Source organism: Fusarium redolens (genome assembly GCF_020744475.1).
Source record: "Fusarium redolens strain MPI-CAGE-AT-0023 chromosome Unknown BKA55scaffold_1, whole genome shotgun sequence".
Lineage (NCBI taxonomy): Eukaryota > Fungi > Ascomycota > Sordariomycetes > Hypocreales > Nectriaceae > Fusarium > Fusarium redolens.
In genome coordinates this window covers 3,803,055-3,825,124 of record NW_025763664.1, presented here as the reverse complement: position 1 = coordinate 3,825,124, position 22,070 = coordinate 3,803,055, and the positions used below count along the sequence as shown (strand labels likewise).

Below are 22,070 nucleotides of genomic sequence, written 5' to 3'. Positions count from 1 at the left end.
AGAGACAAAGTGACAAGGAAAGGAAGGTGCCGAAAGCGGGGACCAGCAGCAGTCAACTTACAGTCGTGAATTCATTTCATGCCATCAATCACATGAACAAGAATCAAGCTGATAAGCACCAACACCAGACGCATTAGGTTACAATCTCAACTGCCGAAAAACGTCAAAATCAAGGGGTCCAACTGTCGTGTGCATAATCACCGTCAACGACGTGAATGGCTTCGTTACTTGTGGGGCACTATCTCTGAGACAAGCTTCACTGACGACACGACTCCATCTTAAGCCTCGATTCCCGTCTCTAGTCAGGGTCTCTCCTCATCAGTCACCATCTCGCCAGGGGACCCCTAATCTCAGATCCAGAGCCAGATCCAGACGTATGCTTAAACGGCTTTTCCAGTTTGTTTCTTATTTCGTCTAGTCATGATACTACCAGCTGCACCGGGTCCTCTAGATGCCGCCCTCTAACACCCAACACGCATCATACGTATCCTGCCTTTGTTCTTATTTTTACCTAGCATAGATCCATAAAAAACTTTTACTCCTTCTCTAATCTCACCGCAGGGTTCCGCTCGATAAAGTTGAGATCAACCTTGTGGCCCAGCAGCTCTCGGATGTTAGAGATCTTGTACTTGATCATGGTCGGTCGCTCCAGGGACAGACCCCAGCCAAACACCCGCATGTCCTTTGGCAGACCCATAGGCTCCAGCATTTCTGGTCGGAACATGCCACTGTTTCCGATCTCCACCAACTTGCCCAGACCCTCATGGTAACTGAAGATCTCCATACTGGGCTCGGTGTAAGGGTTGTAAGCGGGCTTGAACTTGAGGTTGGTGATGCCCATCTTGGCAAAGAAGACTTCCATGAACTCCATCAAACCACCAAGAGTAAGGCCGTAGTCGGCGATAACACCCTCAACCTGGTGGAATTCGGCCAAATGGGTTGCGTCAACTGTCTCATTTCGGAAGACACGATCAATAGAGAAGTACCGTGCTGGAGGCGGGCGTCCATCGGGTCCCTTCTGCGCTGCTAGCTTGTACAGCATGGCTGTTGAAATAGCAGTAGTGTGGGTTCGGAGCACCAGTCTCTTAGTCTCCTCCGCTGACCAGGGGTATCTGTAACCAATTGACCCAAACTTGCCGTTTTGGTGAACTTGCTTGATGTTCTCCCAGTACTCTTCTGTGTTCTGTCCTTCCTCCGATCGTGGCGCGTCTCCCACCTTAGGGTCTGAGATGTAGAAGGTATCCTGAAGATCACGGGCGGGGTGCTGCTGCGGCACGAAGAGGGCGTCGAAGTTCCAGAATCCAGTCTCAACAAACTTGTTGGTAGGCATCTCCTCGAAACCCATCTCGAAGAAAATCTGTCGGAATTCGTGTCGGACTTTATTCAGGGGGTGCAGTGCGCCGGCATTTTGGTCCGCGCCGAGAGCCTTGAAGTTGTAGGGCTTGAAATTGGCAGTCTTCCATGATCCAGAAGCAATCATATCGGCTGTCAAGTCGGTCTCCTCCTTTTGAATCTCTAGGGCGAACTTGGGTCCCTTCTCAATCTTGAAGCTGATAACCTTTTGCATCTTGATCAGCTTTCGCTTTCGCAAGTCAGTCAAGATTTTGGGCTCGTGTGTCCGGGTCTCCTTGATCTTCTGTAGCTGCGCTCGGGTGACATCTTCGATCGACTCAGCCTGTTACTTGAGGTTAGCCAACAATTGACCCCAAATCCACATATAGCACTTATGAGCTCGACATACAGTAGCGACCAGCTTGCCGTCGGCGCTCTTCTTAATCCACTTCTCCTTGAAAGCCTTGCCCTGTCCAACCTTGGTGACCGTCTTGTCGCCAATGGCCTTCTCAAGGTCCTGAATCGACAAACCCTCCACGGCGTTTCGAAGCGCCTCAAAAACACGCGCCTCATGACTACCATGCTCGGCAATTTGCTCCGCTTCGGGCTCAAGGATAGCCTCTTCCTTATCAATTGTCTCGTATGTGATCATAGATCGTGAAGCCAGACGATCAAGGGCAGCCTTGATTTCCTGGAAGGCGATGGCGGGGAAGGCCTCTGAGGAGAGCAGGGGGCTCTTTTCCGACAGGGCCTGAAGGATCTGGGAGGTGAGATCCCCCGAGGGAGCGGAGCTTGAAGTCGTCATGTCGGCGGATTTTGGGTTGTGAGGAGCCAAGACGAAGTAGTGAGTTGGCTCTTCTTCAGCTGTCGTTGTTCGTCTGAGTCACGGCGGGCAGAAATTATTTGGGCCGTTGGAGTGCTGCATCGCCCACCACAGCGGTCCGATGGCGGGGTACTCTGGCAGGTACTTGTGGTAAGGTACATGTCCCGCCATGTTCGGGCCATTCTTTTTCCGGTCAGACTACCTGAGGTAGGTCGCAGGTAGGTAAGGTATGGATGTGTCTGCCGATGCATCTAAGCCCTGGGGCTGTTACGTATAATCCCTGCAATCTTATCATGGCGTCTCAAGTCGCCTCATGCTCCAACAAGTCACTTCAATTTACAAGCTTGTTGTAGCCGATATCTTGCATTCTCATAGCGCCAGTCGAAATTGCATTACTATACACACTTTGAATCTATTAGACAACTCTCTGCTGCTATCATACGCCGTCCGCGAACACTTCATGAGCCACACGTGCTTCTCCTGAGCTATCACCCTGCTCATGCAGAACTAGCTCCCCTACAGATGCAGACACAGATGACGATACTCAAGAATGAGCGATGATGCCTCGCCGAGCTCTACGGCGCCGAACGAAGTCCCCCCAGCCGAACCAGTCAATGTTTCATCCGGCAGCCGTGTCACATGGAATCTACCACGCGAGCATTCGAGATCAGCTCGGTCGCGCGCCCAGTCGCACTCTCAGCGTCGCAAGAAGAAGAAGAGCAGGAAGAAACGCAACCCTGGATTAGCGAGAAAGTTGGAATTTGTCACACATTTGCTCAAGAGTCTTGATACCCTGGTTTTCGCGGAGCTAAGTGGACTGTACTATATGGAGTATGTTCGACTACTTGCACATCTTTCCTGAACTCCGCTTACCTGTGATACCCCTCTAGGTGCTCAATGTTTCGATTCATCCTAAGATCTGTTGGCCAGTACTTGTATCTCACGCCGAAGGATGAAGCATTTCCTTTTCTAATGCCTGCGAGTCCCATACATGTGTGTCTGGTTCTTATTCCCAATATCATCTGCATACTTCTGCATATCTTTGTTTCTCTGCCAGTCGGTCCTGACTACCACCGAGGCTATATGCACGGTGGCCTGGTCATCGACTTCATCGGGCAAAAGCCCCCCACCTCTCGCGTTTACTATATTTTAGCGGATGCCATGATACTCGCCGTTCAATGTCTAATGCTGACGGTCCATACTGAGCGGGAGAGACTACGGGTGACTCTTAAGACCTTCCGACCTATGGTACCTGATTTGGCTCAGGAGATGGGTCCCACGATAGAAGATTTGGATGCGGAAGAGCGTGGAGTATCAAGGGACATGCCAGGCTCATTACCAGCTGATGAGGAGGACGGCATCGAGTTGCAACCCTTGCGACGTACCAGTACAAACGAGGAGGCCAACTCAACGTCGGGAGAATCAGAGCCGTCGGCCAGAGAGCCACTCATTGATGAGCCAACACGGTCACATCTGTCTGATGTCCTGAGTTCCGGAAATGCAATCATCGGCGAATATCATGTTCTTCACTCACTTCATAATGCAGCGTTGAACATTGAGAGAACAGCCGCATATTCTCTCCGTACAATTAGCTACGGAGCAACTATGGCTTCCATTGAAGCGCGAAGGCGAGGCCTCAATGTACCAGCTCGAACAGTTCAGAATGATAGACAATGATATCATTTTAGCGAATTTAAATTATCTTCAAGGTCCTGATTTGAAATATAGAAATGGATTACTCTGTGCTTTTACGCTATCTTTCTTCCAACATTACCAACGCCAGTACCTTTAACAGAAACAATGATATCATTCGTATCGTCCCCAACGTCCCTCAAGCCCCAACTGCTTGCGCCAAACGTCTTCAAATCTCTCGCGAGAATAACCATCTCTTCGTTTCCGAGCACTTCCCTACCAATTCTGAGACGGCCAACATCCTCCGATCCCATAGCCATAAGTATAAGCATTGTCTTGGCTGAGACTTGTGTAGCACAGCCTCCTTGGGAGATGTTCTCCAGTAGCTGGAAAGCGCATTGCTTTCCAATATCCTCAGGAACAATGCCGCCCTGGGGTGGAACAACTACATCTGCGGAGTAGAGAATTCCAACAGCACTTGACTCAGCGACCAAGCTCAGACCGAATCCTATTCCAAGCCGTCTCTTGCTTCCCGCCTTGTCGCCTGTGGGTACAAGCGGTGCCTGGTCATACTGCGCAGCGATATGAATGTCGGAAACCAATGGATTCAGGATCTCTCGTGCTGAGTGAATCATGCGGGCGTTGTTGGAGGCGGATACTCCAGTACAGTATGCGACACCGCGAATGCGCTTTATCCGACCAGGGCTTCGGTTAAGATGCAGAGTCTTCGGTAGTCGTACTTGACTTGCGAATCGCAACTCCACACAGCCACCACCACCTTTTCCACCAGGTCCAGCGCATGATCGTTGAAGTACCCTAAGCTCTATCCGCGCGGGAGGGATGCCAAATAGGGCAAAGAGAGGCAGGATGGCAGTTCGGAAAGAATCGACAGAGATATCCCCCGTCTCGGTGGACGATGTTATAACGCCAGGACCAGTGAATCGGACGTTCATGTGCGCTTTGGAGAAGGGCGCAAGTAAACAAAGAGGCATAAGGAAGTAGGTGACGCCGCGGGTATTGTTAACGGAGATGTTGTGCTCAATGACATCGCCGTCAGAAGCGCCAAAACCAGCGATAGTTCCGGTAATCAGGCCAGGGTGATATGTGATAGTTGTACCGGTGTAGGAAATTTGCATGGAGCTGCCATTGGTGACAGCCTCAAGCAGGCGCAAGAAAGAAATCTCATGGGGGGCGAGACCTGGATTCGTAGGCGATGTGCTTCGGATCTTAGAAATGTGGATAGGTCGACCGGTCAGCGTCGAGAGAATTAGGCGCTGGGTGAAGGACCGATGTCCTGTGAATCGGAGGAATTCTGGCGTAGAATTCGACATTTTGCTGCTGTTTGGGGGTATCCTTGGGAGTCGCAATATTTCCAGCCCGCCGCCAAGTAACAGGCAAAAATTAAATTTCTGCCACTGGAAAAGTTATCTATGCAGCCTAAGACGGAAGGCGGTGAGGTATACCTCTCCAAAACCTCTTGTAAGTGGCAGATCCATTTGTCAAATCCTTATCGATAACCTCTGAAAAAGGTTCAGCGCAGTCTCGTCAAAGCTTCAACTTCACATTGGGCCCTTATGTGTTGAGAATGGCGGGCCGACCGCTTTTACGCGAGCTACGAAGCAGCAATGAGACAATATGTCGGTCTTGTCGGTTGGCAATTCGACAGCGTCCGACACAACCACGAATAGCGGCATCATATAGCACCAAAACCACCACACAGCAATCAATCGATGATGCCGTTACACGAAAACCTAGCAGATTTGAGCTCCAGCAGTACATCGATCGGATCAAGTCTATTCGAAATCCCAAGAAAGACGGAAATGAGTTATTCAGTGTGCGATTCTTCGAGCAAGACAACAATAAGAGAACAGAGCTTTCTGGAGAAGAAGCTTTTGGCGCATCACTCAACGAAGTAGATACATCTGGTCTCAAGGAAGCTCTGCTGGAAATAAAAGACGACATTGGTGGAAAGGATGAAAAAGCGGCTTTCCAGGATGTGGTCGATCAACTAGGCCCCGAATGGCAGAACATGAAGACGGCAGACGACCTCGAGAGAATTATTGCCAAACTGGACGCATATACTGCGGCGATCGATGAGGAGATTGACAAAACCGGTGCAGACCTGCCCAAAGAGCTGTTGGAGAGATTGGATTCGGAACTTCCAGGCTTGCCAGGCTTTGGAAATTTGGGTTCTCGAATAACGTTACCTCAAATTCCAGAAAAGCCATGGACAATCAACCAACGTAAAAAGATCGCTCGCCTCAACGCTGCGCTATCAAAGACTGCCAGGGATTATCGCCGTGACGTCAAACTCACAACGAAGGCTGTGCAGGGGGTGTTCAAGGCTTATCACTCTGCCAGACTGTCTCTGGCTCACGGCTGGAGTCATGTCCCCCTTGAAGTGTGGAATCTGCTGTGGAAGATCTTCTCAGCCGATGAGTCTGTCAACATTCATCGTCTATCACATGTTGCACTTCTCGCTCGAGACATGAGCGAGGCAAATGTCACTTTGAACCCTGCTCAGCAACTCCTGACAATTGAGGCGGTCTTTGTTGATGGGTGGGAGTCGAAGGCAATCGAGAACTGGAAGAGATGTCTGAGCACACTTGGCGACGAAAATGCCGAGACATTTCAAGAGTTCTGGGAACTTGGAGTGAGGATGTATTGCCGAACAGGTGATCTGGAACAGGCACAGCGAGCCATCAACAAACTCGTTCAGAAGCAGTCCGACCCTCGCATTCTAATGCCTCTCATCAGGACTTGGTCTGAGTTGGGCACGGAAGAGGGTCAGAGGAAGGCTTGGGCTGCATACCGTCAACTCCGTGAGCTTCTTGGAGAAGATATGAAGCTGGCCGACTATGATCAAGTTATATCCTACTTCCTTACGACGCATCAGACCGAGAATGCCTTATACGCCTTCGTTGACATGATGAGCGATGGCAAAATCGATTTGAAGAAGCAAAAATACATGCCATCAGTCGTAGCCAACAAATTCTTTTTTGGAAAGTGGCTGAAGAGGCTGATTGGTGCTGGTGATCTGAACGGAGCTCACAGCGTTGTGGAGTTTATGGGTCAAAAGGGTATTGAGCCAGCTCCTATTCAGCTGAATGGTCTCATCGCGGCCTGGCAGCGGGCTGGCGGTATTGAGGATCTTGAGAAGGCGGATCAAATGGCTTGGGGCATGATTGAAACTCGAATTGAATTCGTTAAGTCTCGAGGAAATGATACGAGCTTGCAAGACGAGCCTTCAAAGAAGGACGGCACACTGCCTCTACCACGAGCAACCTTGGAAACCTTCTCGCTATTAGCAGAGAACTATCGAGTGAGAGACTTGCACGATCAACTGCTGATGCTCTGGGACGCCTTCCGCGAAGCGGATATGAAGGCTGACTCCTTCATCATCAATCAGCTTCTCGAGTCCTATATTCAAGCAGGACAATCGAAGGAAGCTATAAACCTATACCTGGCGCTCGTATCGGAAAAGGGCGTCGAGCCTGATCCATATACATTTAGCGCATTATGGAAGACGCTCGCCATCAACCGCTTACACGTCTCAGCTGGTTTTGTACCTGAACAAGCTGAGCCCACTCGTGCCATGTTTGCTGAGACAGTCAAGTTTAGACATGTTTTCCAACCTGATGGTATGGATGGTCAGCTCGCACGCAAGATCCTACATACATTCCGCCGTATCAAGGATAATACAGGTTTTGTTGTCGCATTGTCGACTCTCCGTGATGCTTTCGGCTTCATACCTCCCGAAACGCTCGTTCTCGAGCTGATATTGGAGACTACCAAGCTTACATGGGATTCGCCGACCCACCGGCGCCGTCTTATGACTGCTAAACGAAATCTCGATCGTGGCCTTCTCTCATGGGCGGAGGGAGATGCTTCTCGTCTTGAGGGTGGGCATCGTGGTGAGGCTCTTTTTGAATATCTACAAAAACAGTATTGGCCTACTGAAGGTGACGATGCTTTCAAGAGAAAGTTGTTCAAGGAGGCTGCAGAGCAGATGGGGGTGTATGATGTTTTACGAAAAGGGGTAAAGCAGTAAAGAGCGACGCATTGATGACCGGCGCTTGGATATCCGTCGATCTATTCGAATCATGTATAATAGCATAAAAGGGCCCGGCGATGCCCACTGTAACATTATATACTAGATATGCGCAGAAGCAGCTTTCATCAAGATTTATGATAAAAGACAACATGGCATGAACAAATACATATTATTGTGCTTCTAAGAAATCACCAGGGTCCCGAATACAGCCAACGAAGGATTCAGGCTGAATGAAAGAAGAAAGAATAGGATATAATTCTAAAAACGCTCGTATAAGTGCTCTGCATATGCACGTCTACTTGATATTAGATCGGCCCAAAGAAAGCAGCAAGACACCCAGGCTAGAAAAGCCTCCTGAGACCAAAAAGTTTCTTTTATTCCCTTTGCCTCAATCACCCCCCTCCCTGAAGAACTCCGTCGCTATGCAATTAAACCAAGAACCAATCACTGTAATCACTGCTTCCATAGCCTGCCTGCCTCGCTTTGTCCGGCCGCAGTCCTTCTTTATGACAAGTCCATTGTATCCTGATCTATACGATCACCCACTGAGCTTAGCCCTGAATCATCGTCACTAGCGTGGCCGTTTTGTTGAGGTGCTTGTTGTTGTGGAGGCTGATCTTCGTCTGGCTGCTGTTCTTCGCCAGGCGTTGGGCTGCTTTGGGGCGAGGCGCGGTTGGAGATCCATTCGGCGATGGTCGTCTCTGGCCCGCCTTCGACTTGGATCTCGCCTGTGTCGTGGCCACGGCCGAGTATGGTACCGTGGTACTTAGCATCTTCGCCGGTTTTACTATGTTTCTTCTTCAAAGCTGTGAAGTCATTGTTAGCTGGGCTGTCTGGAAGCCATCTGTAGAGAACTAACCATTGAGATAATCCGTAGCATCCGTCTCGCCATCTCCGCTGCCGACCTCCATCATCTCCTTCATGCGCTGTCCTGCGAACCACGCTATAAACTCTTCAACTCCGCGCAAGTCCTCTTCGCCGCGCCACATCTCTTCGGTAGGTACGCGCTCTGGCATCAGCGCACCCGCGTCCTGAAGCGCCATCCGTATATCGGCGATTGTGAAGTCGGCACTGTCGCCTTGATTGTGCATCGCATGCTGGGCAGTAGTCTGGCAGAGAAGCGACAGGTATCGGGCGGCAAGATCGGTCAGGGAGTCGAGGACCGCGGGGCGCGTAGAATGGTATCCTGTCGAGCGTAGGATCTGGAGTATAGAGGGGCGGAGAAGCGCGTGAAAGAGAGACGGCGGCGTCGTCATATTTGACTGATGGTTGTTGTAGTTTCTATGTGTGAGAGTGAATTGGTGATCGGTTCACTGTGGCGCTCAGCTTGCGGTCGTCAAAAGAATGCGTTCGTAAGTTGATAAGTAACTGATTCGTCTTGATATCGATGTCGCGGGAGCAGAGCCGGGCCGTCATCGGTATTTAAGGCTATGGTTTCACAGCGCATATCCGAACAATGCGCCTTGAATCTGCACAAAATCTATCGAAGCTGTTTGCGCTGAGCTTCTCCAAAGGTTTGAAGTTGGCCCGTTTCGGGCAGGTGCAGATCAGAGCAGAGCTGCAAGAATGTAGGCGCGGCCTAACAATAAAAGAGTGGGGCTATTCTATGTAGGTAGCACAATAGGCGCACGACTTACACCAGTTAGATGCTACGATAGCAATGGGACAGTATAAAGGTAATTAAGAGAGACACAATACTACTTGATTTTTCTTAGTTTGTTTTTCTGGGGGAAATTCCCTAACTGCGCAGTGGTTATCATGGTATCCTTTTTATCATCTGGACAAAAAATAGCTTCATTCCTGACCATACAATTATCAGATGGGGCTGACTACCCAAACATATGATCAAGCTAACCTTGCGATTACGCTCTTGACAAGTTCATGGCCACATTAGGATCATGGTGAGTTTATGAATAAGCTTATGACCAAGCTTAGGATACGTGATACCATTGGTGACGGCCCTTGGTACTATGCACGCGACCATTATCCCAGAGAGCCACAAGATACCACGAACACAGGGGCCTTCTTCTGGCTACTGGAGAGCAAAACATCGATGGCATCCATATTTAATACAATTTCCCATCATATGATGCTACAACGTAATTTCAACCTGAACGCTTATCGAAGTGTTCTCTTCCCAAACACAGTCTCCTCCCTAATATAATATCCAAAATATCACTCTCAGCGATACATATGTATTTATACAGTCATCCCCTCAGTCTACTTCTCAAGCTTGGCCCCATCTTCTGCGATGCCACTGTACTTGTTGATCCAATTCAAGACCTCCCTATGCCAAACGAGCGAATTCTCCGGCTTCAGCACCCACTACATCGATAATCAGCAAGTAAGATAAACCAATCGTTTTACCACTTACATGATTCTCATCGGGGAACATGACAAGCTTGCTAGGGACTTCACGAGCCTGCAAGACATTGAACATGGCCAATCCTTCTGAGATGGGCAGTCGGTAGTCGAGTTCGTTATGAATGACCTAGATAGATGTGAGCATGTTTCGTGTCACCGCCTGATAACATGCTTACCAGCTGAGGGGTGGACCAGTTGCCAGTATGCAGAGACGGATCCCACTTCTCATATCCAGCACGGTTCTCCCACAGTGTTCCACCGAAATCGTGCTCTGGGAAGAAGAGCTCTTCAGTCGACCATTGATTTTGCGTTGAGAACACGCCATCATGGCACACTAAAGCCTTGAACTTGCGGCCCAAATCATGGCCTTGAATCCAATCTGTCCTTATGTCAGTATGGCTCCAGCAACTACTCCCCAAGAGCGTTTGGGCTCACTAATCATGTATCCACCGTATGACGCTCCCAGAGCAACAGCTCGATCAGTATCAACATAATCAACATGGTTCTTGAGATACTCGAAGCACTTCACCAGATCTTCATATGGGGCACCTCCCCAGTGGTTGGCAATCGCATCAACATGAGCTTGCCCATATCCAGTACTGCCGGTCGGGTTGGGGCACACAGCTATATAGCCCTGCTCGGCGAAGATGGCCGGATTCCAACGAGTACTCCAATCATCTGTCCATGCTGATTGAGGACCGCCATGTATCAGGAATGCCAAAGGATACTTCTTGCTCTTATCGAAGTGGGAAGGCAGCATGACAAGAGCGTGATTGTCATAGCCAGCCGACCCGGGGTACCATATCTCGGTCGCTTGAGACTTGGAGAGACCAAACGTCTTACCATTTTTGGAACTGGTGGAGATCACTGTGACAGCCTTGGTCTCCGGATCCAGAACTCCGTAGCTCGAGCTCTCGATTCGCGACTTGGATGTAATGAAAAGAGAGTCACTGCCTTCCAAAGTGTGGGCCTCAACCACAGACCCTTCTTTGTGAATGGCCTCGGGAAGGTCGCGAGCTTTCAGAGTGTCGGCTGGTAGCTTCCAAAGCATTGATCTCCCATGTTTCTCAGCCGCAACATACAGCTCAGTATCATCTTTTTTCCAAACTACCCAATCAGGCCTCAAATCCCAACCGCCCTCATCATCGTCTGTCTGGTAAAACTCTTGAACGTTACTCAAGTCGTCAACATTGGGGATCAACAACAGTCTTGTCTTATCAGACTCATACTGCTGGTGCTTCATTCTAGTAAATGTCAACTTCTTTCCGTCATTGGAGAAAGCTGGGGCGCTGCTATAGCCGCGCAGTCGTCCGGTCTTGACGATCTGGGGCTGAGGAGGCTTGTCTGTCCAAGACTTGATGGGTACGTAGTACAGATCTGTCTTGGTGTTTCTCGCCGGGTTCAACTCTGGATCCTTGGCGACGAAGGCGATACCATTCTCCGAGATGTCAAAGTCCCCAGCTCCGCCAAAAGGAGGGACGGGTGAGCTCAGTTGAGTACCAGCCAAGAGGTTTGTAAGACCATCCTTCTCAAACACCCATCTACCATTTTTCTTGGTAATCACGCCGTACCAAAGCGAGTTCTGGTTTTCGGTGTTCCAAGTATCCCAATGGCGAACGAAAAGGCCAGTATATATCTTGGCAGTTGTATATGTCTTGGGCTCTGTCGCCTGCCAATACATGTTGCCTTTGGGAGTAGTCACTGCGGAACAAATGAACGCAACCTTGCCATCAGACAGTGCTTTTGCCTTTGGGTTAGAAATGCTGCCTGCAAAAGATTTAATCAAGCGTGCCCTGTTATATATGTTAGCTCCCAGAAGACGTCATGTTGCCTTGATATATACTCACTCGGAACCATCCAAGACATGCTGCTGGTAGAGAGATGAACAGCCATTATCATTTGTTCTAATCAATGCAATCTCTTTCTCTCCAATCCAAATAGGATCGCTAACATGAGCGTCCTCGGAGACGAGATGAGAAGAGTCATCTTTGATATTAAGAACACGGATCTGGAACGACTTGGAGTGGCTTTCAAATGAGTACGACGAGATCTGAACATGTTAGCATTAGTTTGGCACTACCAATTGAAGGCATTGCCAAGCTCTAACTCACCGTATAGAGGACGAGCTCTCCAGTGGAGTTTGGGACTCCAGTTGAACGACGCGGGGCCGAAATCAGCACCTCGGGTGTGAACCGCGTGGCCTGTCTCGTCATCATGGAGACAGAGAGGGAGATAGTCCGATTGATAGTAATTGGAGGTGATAGGGAAGCAATGAAGGAAAGAACTCTTCGGGTATTGAAAAGAGGAGAATCAAGAACCTCTGTGTCCAGTTGAGACACTCATCATATAACCAGCCCAGGTACTTTGTAGAACACACATGAGGGCTAGTGCCATCCATGGGTTCCCCCTCACGACTCCTCATTCTCATGACCAGCCGCCCGCTCGGCCCCTCTCTTCCGGTAAATCCACTGCTCATGCTACCTTCCTTATCATTAGTGCTACCTTTACCTTCAGAATCGGAAGTTCATAACAATCCATACTGCCTTACAATTTTTTTAGTTTTTTTACAGTAACATACATGCATCTCTAGAAGTCGAAGGGTTTATCAAGCTAACCTCACTACAACCACTGCAATTAACCATAACCGTATCTGACTGACCCCGCTTCAATCTCGTCCATGTTGACGTGGAATAGCTTATAATGGTTCCAAGATATGACGCATGACCTTAACATATGTGACGATAATCGGGAGACCATGCACTGGAGATAACTTCAATCCTGAGCCAATTCCTAGTAACGGGAGAACCAGTGTGAGTTTTATGCGTGATCTGACACCAAGCAATTGGATCCTCACTTACCTAGAGGATGGCAGAAAGCCTGATGTTTAATCCTACGTAATAAAAATATTTAGATAGGTAATTTAAGGATATTTTAGGATACTCGGAGATAAACTTAGTTGGCTCTTTGACTCAAAGTCCTGAGTTTTCTGATATCTCGAAGGGTCCAAAATGGCTAATAACCTTATAAATGACATCTTCTCGTACTACTTCTAACAGGGACCTACCATAGCCTGTCCCAAGCCACCTTCTGCTTCAGGGGCAATCTATCATATCAATCCTAACGCCATCCTTACCCTACCATTAAATCCATTCCCTATTAAACGCCCAACCTCATGAGTAAGTACATCTTTATAAATACGCTACTTGCGCTGCGCTCCAAAATTCGTTCTTTTCTTGCTCGTCGAAGTATCGTTTTCGCTGTCCTCGTGCTCAACCGTTTTCTTCTTCGACTTGCTTGCGTTCTTAACCGCAGTCACAGATGTCGGTGTCGGGTGATTCGAGGGTCCATCTCTAAATGCGGCGGATAATGGTGTCGCGCCAGCTGGCGTCGAGCCTCCTGACCCGGGTGTGATACCCTCCTGCGAAAAGCATGATTAGCATAGCGCGTGTAATCCTGTAACTGATATTCATCCATACCAGATTGTTCGGTCGGTACGAGATCGACGATCGCGAAAAGACTCTGTTCTGTTCCATCGGGCCAGCCTTTCGTCGCTGCGCTGCCGCGCCACTCATGCCCTTCATGTAGTTGTCGAAACCGGTGATGATGTTGCCGCTTGGTGTGCTGTCGAGGTATGCAGTCTCCTTCTGGGAGATGCTGTCTTCAACTTGTGTCTATGAAAATCTCAGCCCAATTTCAATACAATTTACACTCAATGGCATATGCGCACCAAGCGTTTCTCTAGCATTCTGCGCTTTTCAACCAAATCCCGAACCCGGGCTTGCGCTTTCTTGTACTCGGACATCGTCACTTGTCCAGTACCAGCTGCAGCTCCGTTTGATTGCTTCCTCTCAGCCATGCACGTTGTCGTCTCGATGGATCGGCGTTATTGTGATTCAATAGTCGATAGATGTCCACATCAGATGAGATGATGAATGGTCGCGTTTGATCAACAAGAATCCAAGTTAGGTTGCGATTGGATAAAGCGGGGCCCTTGGAAGGAAGCGCGGGGAGCCGCGTTAGACGCTTATGTGTCTCGGTTAAATCAAGGTTTTGGAGAATACCAGGCTGCACAACAACGACCATGAACAAGAAACTGAAGCAAAAATGAAGTCCTGCGTATCGCAGGTGGCTGGAACTCTCCCGCCGGGAATTGAACCCGGGTCTCAAGCGTGACAAGCTTGCATACTGACCACTATACTACGGAAGATCGCCAGGTTGAACCTGGTGTAGTGAGTTCTGTGGTGGTGGAGCTCGATACCCAGGTTATATCTCTGAGATGGGATTCGGAAGGGTCCCGCTCTCCTGTTTGCAGTATCGTTACAGTCCGAACGCCTTCACGTGCTGATCATAGGTGCCGGATCTTGATAGAAGCATCAATTTGATAGTTATGTGTGTTCTTGATCCTCTCATTATCCTACAAAGAAAGGTTTTCTATACGCCCCTGCTTTCCAACGCCGTAAAGTCAGTAATTGCAAATTATTGTTATGCAAATGGCTCAAAAAGGGCTTCAAGAAATTGTTAGCTTCGATTTCCCCAAAAGAAGACGACCTCGATAATTCTCATCCTCTCCTTCATGGCGCAAGCGTTGCAAGGAGCAAGGTCAAATCTTAGTGAACAAAGCAAGTCAGTGGCTGTGCCGATTCAGGATACTATGGCCAACTGACCTCAGATACTTCATTTGGCCGTTACCTCTGCCTCGGGCTTGGTCGGCGGGGCACGAGATTCATCTTCAAAAACATCAGCTGACTTTTCTCGAAGCCTTGATCGCGAAGAAGCTGAAGAACTATTTCGCCGTCTGCCCTTAGGCGAATCTCTCTTCCTAGAGGGCTGCTGGCCACCACGTCCATGATTCGGCCGTCTTTTGGTCCTGCGGTCCGGTGACGCGCTGCTGGAACGGCTGCGACTGCGACTATAACTGCGACTTCGACTTCTACTATGAGAGTCTGATGTTCGTTCGGGTCGCGATGAAGAGATGCTTCTAGCCGGGCGCCTGCGACGAGTTACAGAACGACTCCTTGATGAAGAGTAACGTCTGCGCTTTGGTGCGGGAGAATTTCGTTCCGAAGACAAAGATCGAGATAGACGAGCTGGCCGATCTCTCTCAGTACGTTTGTTTGCCCGACCCCGGTATGTATCTCCTCTGGGTGATCGCGATCTCTTGCGTCTGTCAGCTTGCCCCCCAGGAGACGCAGGCCTTCGTCGTTGGTTCGATTGTTCAGTACTTCGGGAGGCGCTACGACTCCTTGAGCTCGGCCTGGACGAGGCCGATTCCGAACGTGATCGAGGAGGTGATTTTCGTCGGCCTTGGTCAGCGCGTCCACCACCACGTCTTCCTCGTGGAACGTAACTATCACGCCCATATGATTCCCTAGTATCACGGGAGCGAGGGCCGGGCGATCTTGATCGGCGACCTCCCCTTCTAAAGCCCCCTCTACCCCGGTTTTCAAAATCACGGTCACCTCGGCGCCCTTGCCAGGTATCTCCACGAGCAGCAGCCCGGTCGCGGCGGTCGCGGTCTTTCAGGTCGGCTACTTCGCGGTCACGGCGATCCCAGTCGTCTCGTCTCTGTTTAGCAGTTTCTGCGGCGCGGTCTGCCTCGATCTGGATAAAATGGTCAGATATGGAACTGCACAGGATTAGGGGTTGGCATACCTTCTCTTGAATAAGCTCCAGCTTCTTGGCCTCAAGGAGCTCCTTGGGGACGCCTTGGGGACTGCTTTGGGCACTCAGCAATAATTTCCACAGGTCTTTGCAGAACACAGCCGTGTCCTTGTCAAGAAAACCCGTCAGTTGTATTTGAAGTGACTTGATATCTGGCTATTGTACCTATCAGCATTCTGGACTAGTCAGGGGCCGGTGAACATACGTATCGCGGTCCTTCGATGAGATTGAAGACAAGTTCAATGACCACGTCATCTTCGCTACCCAGGATATCGGAAATTTTGCTGGCGATCCATCTGAAGGGAGGAGTTAGCACGTTGTAACACGAGGCTGGCAATCAGATCACTCACTTCTTCATGACTTGCAAATTAACCTTTTGCATATCAACCTTCTGGCTAAACTCGGGGGGGAATCTGGTCGACTTCAAGAGTCGCGCATCTACCCCAGTGGCCATATTGGAGAAGTCGCAATGGCAATCTAATATCGTAGTATCTAGAGACGCGTTGTTGAGAAAAAGTTGCTAGGGAAGAAAAGTGACGTCGCCAGCACAAGCTCAGAGTCTCATGCAGAATCCGGGTGGTGCATGTGCACGGACCATTTTTTTTATATTGAGCGCTCCAACTGTCTCACTGTCACACGCACACCACCAAACAGGTCCCCCGGACTTCTTTTGTTATGGGGAGGATGTGCACTGAAGAGTCCTGAAAGCTCCGTCTAAGCGGCGTCACCCATCGCAGCCTGGGACAAAGACGTCTTCACATTCAACCTTTTTTGCCGACAACATTTGAAGCTCCCCATCTCAAAAAAAACCCTCATTTGTCTGTGTCTCCGTTCCAACAATGGAAAATCTACACGCACCGACTGTGCCCTCAGGGGAAACGACTGCTCCTGTCACAAATGGTGATGCGGGGCATCTAAGCTTTGCAGAGTTGCAACGAAAGAAGGACGATATTGAGGCCGAACTCAAGGCTTTAGGAGGGGTGCTTGATTCGGTATTTGCGAACTTTACAAAATAACGTGTACAATTCTCTAACACAATTATAGCATGGTGTTGATATGAACACTTCTCTCCTGACAAATGATGGCTTTCCTCGAGCGGACATTGATGTTGCTCAAAGTACTTCACGATATTCAGGTTAAAGATTCGACCACTAACAGCGTGACAGTCCGGACTACACGAGCTCGTATCATTCGACTGCGGAATGATTATACCTCTCTCATGACATGGATAGAGAAATTCCTCCATGAGCATTTTGCGAGTCTTGATGAGAATGAACCTGCGCCAGTTGCAAGCTCGAGTAACTCACAACGCATCTTGCCAGACTCAGTTTCTACACCTCTAGACCTCCCTTTTGCCAAGGTAAACACCGTAGCTGCAGGAAGTCCAGCAGAAACTGCTGGCCTGAAGCCGGGAGACGAAATTCGGAACTTTGGTTATGTCAACCAAGCCAATCACGACAACCTCAGGAAGGTGGCCGAGTGTGTCCAGGGTAACGAAGGGGTGAGTGTGGTTCCGATACTGTCCACGACAGCCGCCAGTTAATAATGCATTAGAACAACGTTTTCATCAAAGTGTCGAGGCCAGATGGTGTGGCCGAGCGGCAAGAGCTGCGACTGACCTTGACTCCAAGAAAGGACTGGGGTGGGCGAGGATTATTGGGCTGCCACATCTTGCCTCTATAAGTCGAGTAGTCGCGGAAGTCATGATAAACTAGAGAGCCTATGTCCAATTACTCCAGACGAAGTAAATGATCAGTTTCACTGATCATTAGATAATTTATCCACCAGGGGACCTGTGTTTCATCGGCCCATATCCGGTTACTGATGTGCTTTACATTTAACATTTAATGACCCTTCAGTATCAGGCGCTAGATTATCAGTCGACTGGAATCAGAGGATGCCTAGCTTGGTAAGACAGGGAGGCAGGCATAAGTTGAGATATAATGTAACTGTTGAAGGCAACCTCACTGTTCACCTATGCTACAAGTATATCGTCATTTAACAATATGTCAATAAAAGTACTTTATAAGATACATATTCATTGGTGCCAACATAGAAGCAATGACAAAGCATGATTGTTAGTCTAGAAAACAGTTAAGACATGTGCTGGGCACTCTCATGAAATCCGTATATGGCCTCATGATAAGAGATGGCCAACAGATACATGGAAAGTTGCTTGTCAGATGACGAAAAGGTTCTTTAATCACAGCCTGAGTATTGATCAAGCAAAAAGCTAGCAGAAAGAGCAAAAACGACCAATACAAGCTCGTGATACTCAGCACGAATTGGTACCTAAAGATGCCTAGAGTGCGCCTGGAAATGCTGACTAAAGCGTATTTGATGCAAAGAATAGCCAGCCTGCCAGCTCACCCGATCCATGATATCGGAGTGCAAGCATGGATCAAGGCCTGACTGACAAGCATTTGGATCACCTCAAAGAAAAATGACGAACAAGCAAGGCACCACTAGGCAGGCCAGCACGGATCGGGCCAGCGAACAAGAAGACGTAGAAAACCAAATCGGTTGGGCAGTGCCCAATAACAACACAGAATTCTTCCAAGGCGGTGACGGTGATGGCTGGTAATGGAAGCCATAAGGTGGATCACTCGCAGCAGGCTGGAGGCACTGAATGGGCGGGTGTCACGTGCAGCCTATCCACTCCAAGGTAGGTAGGGGCGACTGAATTTTTCGCTTGAGGTCCTTCCCTGCCCAAAGTCCCCCGCCGCCTTCAACATCAGGTCGACCTTGAAAGTTTGTCAATCAATCTTGGGTATACCCACATTGTCAACAACGGTTTTTCAGGTATTTAGGATCCCTTCCCTCAGCATCGCTTCGCACCGACGTCCATCTCATTCCCTACCCATTCGATCGACCCTCTTACGCTGTTGCCGACCGCCCAACAGAAGCTAACTCACGCCTCTCAGCACCCCGCTTGTTTACATCCCTCGCATCTGTCGCTACAACACCACAGACACAACCATCAAGATGGCTGAGCAGCAGACTCCTACCTTCAAGCTCGTGCTTGTCGGTGACGGTGGTACCGGAAAGGTGTGTAGGATCCTATGACGCAATATTTCTTTCGCGATGTTATCAACGACCATCGAGCCTTACTCCACCAAGTCGAATCTCGAAAAATATGAAGCGATCCCCTTCACGCATCAACGTCGACTAACCATCATGTGCGATAGACCACCTTCGTCAAGCGTCACTTGACTGGTGAATTCGAGAAGAAGTACATGGCCACCCTCGGTGTCGAGGTTCACCCTCTTGGCTTCACCACCGTAAGTCTCGCGACCCCACGTTGATCTATGCGGGGCACTAATCCATCACAGAACTTCGGTCAGATTCAGTTCGATGTCTGGGATACCGCCGGTCAGGAGAAGTTTGGTGGTCTCCGTGATGGTTACTACATCAACGGCCAGTGCGGTATCATCATGTTCGATGTTACCTCCCGCATTACTTACAAGAACGTCCCCAACTGGCACCGTGAGTCCACCGCCGCCCATGATATCATCAAACCCGCAATTAACAATCATTCCAGGTGATCTTGTCCGAGTTTGCGAGAACATCCCCATCGTTCTCTGCGGTAACAAGGTCGATGTGAAGGAGCGCAAGGTCAAGGCCAAGACCATCACTTTCCACCGCAAGAAGAACCTCCAGTACTACGACATCTCTGCCAAGTCCAACTACAACTTCGAGAAGCCTTTCCTCTGGCTCGCCCGCAAGCTTGTCGGAAACCCTCAGCTTGTAAGATCATATCTCACGATTTCTGACAATTGAATCCACCTGCTAATCAGATACGATAGGAGTTCGTTGCTGCTCCCGCTCTGGCTCCCCCCACTGCCCAGGTCGATGAGAAGCTCCTGGAGGAGTACCGCAAGGAGATGGACGAGGCCGCCGCCATGCCTCTGCCTGGTGAGCTTTCCGACGACGATCTGTAAATGACTCGTGTGGTTACGGAATACTTTTGTTGAGGAGGATGCTGCCAAACATCCAAGGAACGATGCATGGGCAGTATTTGAGGATGGCACATAGGCAGCCGAAACGACCATTTATGAGATACAGGACGAAAGTCCTGGAGTTTACAGTAGCGTGATTATGGGGCGGCACAAAAGACAGGCCGTCATGCCTTTCTTTGGGGCTCAAGGGACGGTACCACTGCAAAGAGCAGTGTCTTATTTAGTTTAGCTAGACTTCCTCCACCAAAAACAACGAACAGGGCCAAGTTTGCGTGGCTTGGCTAAGACAATGAACATTGGCCCTTTGATGGAATTCACCGTGCTATTGTGCATAAAGTGATTACAGAGAGATGCAAGACATAGTTCAAAGCGGAGGATCAGTTCCGAGCAATTCATCGTGAAGGGCGGGCTTGAGGGTACTTAAATTGAAGTCTAGGTACTACCAACACCGACACTCATGTGACGATGAGGTTAGTATACATACAGATGTGTGACCTCAGTTGTCGGAATTGTTAACCTACAACTCTTCGTTTGTACGGGGGCCGCTGTGTTACTCAGCCTTCCTCATCATACTAATCTGGTACTGGGGTAACCAACTTATGGGAGCTCAATTACCATCCTTGATTTGACAATTCCTACTGGCTTAACCTGCCGGCCTCTGGCCGTAGAATCTCGCAGTAACCTTTAGCGAAACGTGGGCAGAATTATACACTGCTCGATGATTTAAGTAAACGTTCCCGAGCCTCGGAATCCTTAACATGAGAATTCCTTGTGCTCGTAGTGAGTCCGAAAGAGGGATGGACTTTCATTATCGAGCCATAATTTATTCTGAAATACAACAAGAGACGTCATGCCAAGGACAATATTCGTTGCCCAACTTGAGAAGATCCCACCAAACATTGTTGCCTCTTGTGGGGATATTTCCTCGAATATGCTCAGAGAGCTGAGCTTAATAGTCGGTACCTAAGGATCACGACACAATGGATAGGTACCCTATTTCTTTTCTACAACGAATGAACAAGCCTAATGTTTCTTGAATGCTCTATGTGGAGATGTAATCAATTCGCCGTCGACATCGGCACATAGGGAACGTGAAATTTCGTGGTATAAGTAAGGTAGCACAGAAGTAGATCTGAATGAACTGGCCAATGACACCAAGGCAACTCTCTGCGAATGCTGATTCGTGAGATCAGATTGATAACACAATAAACGCCGGTAGAACTCTAACTCAAAAGGACCTTACTAGTCGGCCGTTAAAATCGTGACATAGCTCGTGGAATAAAATGTAATAATAGAGAGAGAACCTTGATGAATGTGTGATTCAAGTCTTGCAATACTTATGTGATACTAACTTGAACCCTCGATGCAAAGGAGGAATCTAAATCCAAGACCAAGTTGAAATTCGTACGACATCCTTGCAAGCTTTCCAAAGCGCGTCTCAATACTGGCATATATATGCTCAGCTGTTGTGTTTTTTTTGTTGATGCAGGCCTGGATGTGAGACGCGTTTAGAGGACCCATCAAAACAATACAAAACATTGGAGCCGTGAATGGATCCATAGCTCTAGTTCCTGGCCGTTATACGAGAGACTGGGCGTGGAAGCGAAGTAATCGATATCACAAAAAAGGGTGACTTTGAAGATCTCCAATTTCGATAATCGATGATGGAACGCGGGTGATTTAAGAGGTTATATCATGAGCAGCAATTGCAAGGATCCAGCTGATGGAAGAATGAGCTTGAGATTAAGCTTGGCAGTGTGTTTGTTTATTTAGGTTAAGTTCCTATTTAAAAAGGATGGATGGCGGGCATGACACCCCTGCGTGCTGGCGCATGCAGCCACTTAATGAAACAGGGGTGTCAATTGACCACGAGATGGTCCCCAGGATCGCTAATACCACTTGTTAATTGACTACGTGGGGCAGGATGATGGTAACTGAGAAACAAGGGAATGGAGAAAGATTGATGAGACTATGTTGTTTTGTCTCTTTTACGTCGGCCACAAGACGACTCAAATGCAATCGGAAACATTTATCCAACTGATGTTCAAATGCATCCGCATGCATAATCTATGCAACGGGATGACTAGCTGCATATCAGTCAGTGAAAGGTTGTTGAAAAAAAAAGAAGAAAAAACCCCCCCCAAGACCGAACTTGCTTGCATTGCTTATATGTTCTACCCTTCTCTTCGAACAGGACAAAAAAAATAAAAATAGTTATGCCTAGCAATTCACGCGTTGTGATTGC

The 22,070-nt window shown here is 48.9% G+C and overlaps 11 protein-coding genes and 1 non-coding gene across 12 annotated transcripts; 4 read left to right on the top strand and 8 right to left on the bottom strand.

The window, feature by feature from the left end:
* Window positions 1–535: 535 nt before the first annotated feature.
* Window positions 536–2,137, bottom strand: BKA55DRAFT_683270 (tRNA synthetases class II core domain (F)-domain-containing protein; the record flags this gene model as incomplete). Its single annotated transcript, XM_046198478.1, has 2 exons — window positions 536–1,675; window positions 1,742–2,137. 2 exons carry the CDS (start codon window positions 2,135–2,137, stop codon window positions 536–538), a joined length of 1,536 nt encoding a protein of 511 aa, XP_046056975.1.
* Window positions 2,138–2,705: 568 nt separating this feature from the next.
* Window positions 2,706–3,832, top strand: BKA55DRAFT_498119 (uncharacterized protein; the record flags this gene model as incomplete). Its single annotated transcript, XM_046186519.1, has 2 exons — window positions 2,706–2,986; window positions 3,046–3,832. The coding sequence occupies 2 exons, from the start codon at window positions 2,706–2,708 to the stop codon at window positions 3,830–3,832; spliced, it is 1,068 nt and encodes a 355-aa protein (XP_046056974.1).
* A 71-nt stretch (window positions 3,833–3,903) lies between these two features.
* BKA55DRAFT_683268 (RNA 3'-terminal phosphate cyclase/enolpyruvate transferase) lies at window positions 3,904–5,118 on the bottom strand (the record flags this gene model as incomplete). Its single annotated transcript, XM_046198477.1, has 1 exon — window positions 3,904–5,118. The coding sequence occupies one exon, from the start codon at window positions 5,116–5,118 to the stop codon at window positions 3,904–3,906; it is 1,215 nt and encodes a 404-aa protein (XP_046056973.1).
* Window positions 5,119–5,243: 125 nt separating this feature from the next.
* BKA55DRAFT_550880 (uncharacterized protein) lies at window positions 5,244–8,085 on the top strand. Its single transcript, XM_046191316.1, has one exon. The coding sequence runs from the start codon at window positions 5,373–5,375 to the stop codon at window positions 7,836–7,838; it is 2,466 nt and encodes an 821-aa protein (XP_046056972.1). The 5' UTR covers window positions 5,244–5,372; the 3' UTR covers window positions 7,839–8,085.
* Window positions 8,086–8,345: 260 nt separating this feature from the next.
* On the bottom strand, window positions 8,346–9,097 carry BKA55DRAFT_683266 (uncharacterized protein; the record flags this gene model as incomplete). Its single annotated transcript, XM_046198476.1, has 2 exons — window positions 8,346–8,647; window positions 8,701–9,097. 2 exons carry the CDS (start codon window positions 9,095–9,097, stop codon window positions 8,346–8,348), a joined length of 699 nt encoding a protein of 232 aa, XP_046056971.1.
* Window positions 9,098–9,726: 629 nt separating this feature from the next.
* Window positions 9,727–12,583, bottom strand: BKA55DRAFT_550877 (Alpha/Beta hydrolase protein). The gene is made up of 6 exons (XM_046191315.1): window positions 12,317–12,583; window positions 12,053–12,255; window positions 10,641–11,998; window positions 10,382–10,584; window positions 10,216–10,332; window positions 9,727–10,166 (listed from the first exon to the last, which is right to left on the bottom strand). Exons 1-6 carry the CDS (start codon window positions 12,419–12,421, stop codon window positions 10,062–10,064), a joined length of 2,091 nt encoding a protein of 696 aa, XP_046056970.1. The 5' UTR covers window positions 12,422–12,583; the 3' UTR covers window positions 9,727–10,061.
* An 821-nt stretch (window positions 12,584–13,404) lies between these two features.
* BKA55DRAFT_683264 (histone acetyltransferase subunit NuA4-domain-containing protein) lies at window positions 13,405–14,007 on the bottom strand (the record flags this gene model as incomplete). Its single annotated transcript, XM_046198475.1, has 3 exons — window positions 13,405–13,623; window positions 13,682–13,876; window positions 13,933–14,007. 3 exons carry the CDS (start codon window positions 14,005–14,007, stop codon window positions 13,405–13,407), a joined length of 489 nt encoding a protein of 162 aa, XP_046056969.1.
* A 333-nt stretch (window positions 14,008–14,340) lies between these two features.
* Window positions 14,341–14,412, bottom strand: BKA55DRAFT_t13. The gene has a single exon. It is a non-coding gene; the product is annotated as a tRNA-Asp (tRNA).
* Window positions 14,413–14,578: 166 nt separating this feature from the next.
* Window positions 14,579–16,410, bottom strand: BKA55DRAFT_550871 (uncharacterized protein). Its single transcript, XM_046191314.1, has 4 exons — window positions 16,217–16,410; window positions 16,072–16,162; window positions 14,870–16,022; window positions 14,579–14,811 (listed from the first exon to the last, which is right to left on the bottom strand). The coding sequence occupies exons 1-3, from the start codon at window positions 16,318–16,320 to the stop codon at window positions 14,880–14,882; spliced, it is 1,338 nt and encodes a 445-aa protein (XP_046056968.1). The 5' UTR covers window positions 16,321–16,410; the 3' UTR covers window positions 14,579–14,811; window positions 14,870–14,879.
* An 87-nt stretch (window positions 16,411–16,497) lies between these two features.
* On the top strand, window positions 16,498–17,870 carry BKA55DRAFT_550866 (uncharacterized protein). The gene is made up of 4 exons (XM_046191313.1): window positions 16,498–16,858; window positions 16,911–16,983; window positions 17,033–17,367; window positions 17,421–17,870. The coding sequence occupies exons 1-4, from the start codon at window positions 16,706–16,708 to the stop codon at window positions 17,547–17,549; spliced, it is 690 nt and encodes a 229-aa protein (XP_046056967.1). The 5' UTR covers window positions 16,498–16,705; the 3' UTR covers window positions 17,550–17,870.
* A 624-nt stretch (window positions 17,871–18,494) lies between these two features.
* Window positions 18,495–20,144, top strand: BKA55DRAFT_550864 (ras family-domain-containing protein). Its single transcript, XM_046191312.1, has 6 exons — window positions 18,495–18,668; window positions 18,791–18,914; window positions 19,055–19,147; window positions 19,199–19,352; window positions 19,408–19,613; window positions 19,673–20,144. The coding sequence occupies exons 2-6, from the start codon at window positions 18,852–18,854 to the stop codon at window positions 19,805–19,807; spliced, it is 651 nt and encodes a 216-aa protein (XP_046056966.1). The 5' UTR covers window positions 18,495–18,668; window positions 18,791–18,851; the 3' UTR covers window positions 19,808–20,144.
* A 363-nt stretch (window positions 20,145–20,507) lies between these two features.
* On the bottom strand, window positions 20,508–21,654 carry BKA55DRAFT_550860 (uncharacterized protein). Its single transcript, XM_046191311.1, has one exon. The coding sequence runs from the start codon at window positions 21,383–21,385 to the stop codon at window positions 21,173–21,175; it is 213 nt and encodes a 70-aa protein (XP_046056965.1). The 5' UTR covers window positions 21,386–21,654; the 3' UTR covers window positions 20,508–21,172.
* Between the last annotated feature and the right edge of the window lie 416 nt (window positions 21,655–22,070).

Bases quoted from the DNA above. Each gene is read 5' to 3' on its own strand.
- BKA55DRAFT_550864 (XM_046191312.1), top strand. From the start codon at position 18,852: ATGGCTGAGCAGCAGACTCCTACCTTCAAGCTCGTGCTTGTCGGTGAC. The intron at 19,353-19,407 runs GTGAGTCCACCG...CAATCATTCCAG, and splicing joins GAACGTCCCCAACTGGCACC to GTGATCTTGTCCGAGTTTGC. The intron at 19,614-19,672 runs GTAAGATCATAT...CAGATACGATAG, and splicing joins TTGTCGGAAACCCTCAGCTT to GAGTTCGTTGCTGCTCCCGC.
- BKA55DRAFT_550871 (XM_046191314.1), bottom strand. From the start codon at position 16,320: ATGGCCACTGGGGTAGATGCGCGACTCTTGAAGTCGACCAGATTCCCC. The intron at 16,163-16,216 runs GTGAGTGATCTG...TCCTCCCTTCAG, and splicing joins AATTTGCAAGTCATGAAGAA to ATGGATCGCCAGCAAAATTT. The intron at 16,023-16,071 runs GTATGTTCACCG...TAGGTACAATAG, and splicing joins TCATCGAAGGACCGCGATAC to CCAGATATCAAGTCACTTCA.
- BKA55DRAFT_550877 (XM_046191315.1), bottom strand. From the start codon at position 12,421: ATGATGACGAGACAGGCCACGCGGTTCACACCCGAGGTGCTGATTTCG. The intron at 11,999-12,052 runs GTGAGTATATAT...CATATATAACAG, and splicing joins CATGTCTTGGATGGTTCCGA to GGCACGCTTGATTAAATCTT. The intron at 10,167-10,215 runs GTAAGTGGTAAA...TTATCGATGTAG, and splicing joins TGTTCCCCGATGAGAATCAT to TGGGTGCTGAAGCCGGAGAA.
- BKA55DRAFT_550860 (XM_046191311.1), bottom strand. From the start codon at position 21,385: ATGGATCCATTCACGGCTCCAATGTTTTGTATTGTTTTGATGGGTCCT.
- BKA55DRAFT_550866 (XM_046191313.1), top strand. From the start codon at position 16,706: ATGGAAAATCTACACGCACCGACTGTGCCCTCAGGGGAAACGACTGCT. The intron at 16,859-16,910 runs GTATTTGCGAAC...ACACAATTATAG, and splicing joins TAGGAGGGGTGCTTGATTCG to CATGGTGTTGATATGAACAC. The intron at 16,984-17,032 runs GTACTTCACGAT...ACAGCGTGACAG, and splicing joins GGACATTGATGTTGCTCAAA to TCCGGACTACACGAGCTCGT.
- BKA55DRAFT_550880 (XM_046191316.1), top strand. From the start codon at position 5,373: ATGGCGGGCCGACCGCTTTTACGCGAGCTACGAAGCAGCAATGAGACA.